At 57.8% G+C, this 2937-nt stretch overlaps 1 protein-coding gene across 1 annotated transcript in view; it reads right to left on the bottom strand.

Annotated features, from left to right (window-relative positions):
• The window catches only part of LAG3 (lymphocyte activating 3), a 5742-nt gene that overhangs the window by 1404 nt on the left and 1401 nt on the right, over positions 1-2937 (bottom strand). The window contains exons 3-4 of the mRNA XM_008063577.1: positions 2671-2934; positions 2051-2326 (exon numbers count right to left, since the gene is read on the bottom strand). Of these exons, the coding sequence (XP_008061768.1) occupies positions 2051-2326; positions 2671-2934 (540 nt within the window). The remainder of the gene's footprint in view (positions 1-2050; positions 2327-2670; positions 2935-2937) is intronic.

The raw sequence follows: 2937 nt of genomic DNA, 5'->3' as shown, positions 1-2937 counted from the left end.
CTGATTTTTTGATTTATTGTAGAGATGAGGTCTCGCCAAGTTGCCCAGGCAGGTCTCGAGTAGATTCTGATTGGGTGAGGTTGGGGTGGGGATCGGGGGTCACAACCACATTAATCTTATCTGGACAACACACTGGCCGGCTCCCTCCCCTACTCAAACACTTTCCAGACGCCCTGCTGCCTTCAGGACACTGCTTACGCTCACCCTGGCCCTGAAGGACCACATCAGGAATGTCACTTCAGGTTATTTTATGTTACTTCTACTCAAGTGCCCAGAACCCCTCATCCCAGTTAAATTCGACCTTAGGATGTTCCTGCTTCCATGACGGAGCTCATGTCAGTGCCCCTTGCTTTACGAACTTCCCCCCATTTCTGAATGTATGGAGAGCAGTGAGCTGAAACCCTGATCTGGAGAGAGAGCACTCTTAAAGTTCTGGAGAGAGAGGCAAAGGATGAAGGGCTTTGATGTAAGAGTAGTGTCCTAGAGAACGAAGATCTGGTGACACAAACACCTGAGTTTAGACCCTGAGTCTGGCACTTCCCAGCTGTGTGACTTTGAGGAAATCTTCTTTCCAAAATGGGGACGAGGACCTCTCCCAGTGAGTTGTCATACACAGAACAGTTGACCCTCAAGAAGACACTGGACAGGGTCGGGCGCAGGGGCTCGGTCTTGTGATCCCAGCACTTTGGGAGACCGAGGCAGAATAATCTCGAGGCAGGAGTTTGAGCCCAGCCTGAGCAAAATAGCAAGAGCTTGACTCTAAAAAAATTAGCAGGCCGGGTTCAGTGGCTCAGCTTGTCATCCCAGCACTTTGGGAGGCCGAGGCGAGTGGATTGCCTGAGACTGCGGGTTTGAGACCAGCCCAGGTAACTTGCCGAAACCTCATCTCTACGATAAATAAAAAATTAGCCGGGCGTGGTAGCACACGCCTGTAGTTCCAGCTACTTGGAAGGCTGAGGTGGAAGGATCCCCAGCACCCAGCAGGTTAACATTGGGGTGGCCGTGAGTGTGGGGTGGGTGACAGAGTGTGATTTCGAGTAAAAAAAAAAATAGCCAGGCATGGTGGCACATGCCTGTGGTCCCAGCTACTCAAGAGGTTGAAGTGGAAGGATCACCTGAACCCAGGAGGTAGAGGCTGTGGTGAGCCAGGATCATGCCACTGCACTCCAGAGTGAGACCCTGTCGAAGGAAGAGGAGGAGGAGTATGACACTGGATAGAAAGAACTGGTGGGCTCTGGTGACTGCCAGGTGTAAAGAGGAGGTGGCCAGGTTTCCAAGTGGATGGCTACCCCTTACCGGTGAAGTAAGCAAGAAATTGGTGAGAGGAGAAGATGGGGTTCGGGGTGAGGTTGAGAGGTGGCATGATATCTGGGTAGAGCGATCCAGGAAGCAGGTAGAAACTCAGGGCTGGCCCTCAGCAGATGCATTATCTGTTAGCACATTCATTTGGTCATTCGACCAATATACGTTACCGAGTGCCGACCATATGGTGCTACTACTTAGTGGCCACAGGTGAGTACGGCAGACACGGCTAATCTGTCACGACTGCCAGTGACCAACCAGTCAACAGACTTTCTGAGAGTTCTTTTTTCTGTGATTGTTTTATGCTGTCTTGGAAAACCCTTGCTCAGTAAATATGTGCCGACCAAGGGACTGATTCATTAACCTCTCCCAAATCCAGGCCGTTTCTGACAACTCTCACCAAGCCCTGGCCCCAAAGAGGACAAGGGATTCTAGAAACATCTCCCACTTATTCGAACCATTCGCACTTTTGCTACCTTCCCTTCTAACTTCCCAGACCCTCCCGCCAACTCAGAGCAGGGGAGTCCCGCGAAGAACAGCGGAACGTTTATCTTGTGACTCAAGAGGAGGTTTTCAGTTTCAGTTCTTTGCAATGGGGGCGAGAAAAGTGGAGGCCGCAACGGCAGGCTCTGGAACTTGTGCCCAGTGGCCCGGCATCAGGGGCGGATTTGCCCAGTCTCTGCCCGGCCAGCCTTCCCTCCTGGTCCGTGGTCCCCGGGACGGGAGCTACACTGTCACCCGGGCTGACCTGTGATGACTGCCAAAGTGACGGCGGCCCGGAGCTGCTGGCCCTGAAGGTCGACGTGGCAAGTGTAGGTCCCAGCCTGCGCCCGGCTCACAGACGCCAGTTGGAGGGAAAAGTTGCCATCGTGTCCCGCGACCAGGAGGTCAGGGCCTCCCTCAGGGGGTGCCCACTTGGCGGTGAGGGGAGACGGGGTGCCCACGCCGGGAGGCAGGTGGCAGGGCAGCCCCACTCCGGACCCTGCTCCGGCGTACACGGTCGTGGGGACAGGGGGCTCCAGCCCTGGAGAGAAAAAGACCCCCGAAGGTAAAGCCTGGGGGGAGATCCTGGGGGTGGAGGAGAGGGGGGAGAGGGTCTGGTGCCAAGGAGCAGAGCCCGGCGGGTGAACTGAGCGAGCGCAGAACCCAGGGAGTGGGCAGGGCCCGCGAGAGACCCCGTCCCTCCCCGGGCCGTCGGCGGGCCGCGAGGCCGAGGGAAGAGCCGGCGGGCCGGGGCGGCTGGAAGCCCAGAGCAGTGACGTGTGGCACGAGCCGCCCAGAGCCTGGAACGAGGACCCACAAGTCAGGGCAGGCGACAGCGGGCGGGAAGGGGTGGTGGCCGAGCGTGAGGCTGCCTGGAGGAGTTACCCCAGACAGTGAGGTTGTAGGTGGCGGAGACGTTGAAGCCATCGCTGTAGGCCAGGGTGCAGCCCCAGGGCCCGGAGTCCAGGGGGCCGACTCGGGGCAGGAAGAAGCTGCTTTCCGCGAAGTGGTGGTGAGGGGACTCGGGGACCGGAACTCGGCCCAGGCCCCGGAACCAGCGCACAGAGGCCGGGCGGCCGGGGCGGCTGAAGGAGCAGTTCAAGACGACCCAGTCGGAGACCCTGAGGGGCCCTGCGGGGGTGGCGGTCACTG

Source organism: Carlito syrichta, unplaced genomic scaffold, assembly GCF_000164805.1.
Source record: "Carlito syrichta isolate Samal-C Ts95f unplaced genomic scaffold, Tarsius_syrichta-2.0.1 Scaffold306947, whole genome shotgun sequence".
Classification (NCBI taxonomy): Eukaryota; Metazoa; Chordata; class Mammalia; order Primates; family Tarsiidae; genus Carlito; species Carlito syrichta.
The sequence above is the reverse complement of the archived record's forward strand: the minus strand, read 5'-3'. Positions and strand labels throughout refer to the sequence as shown.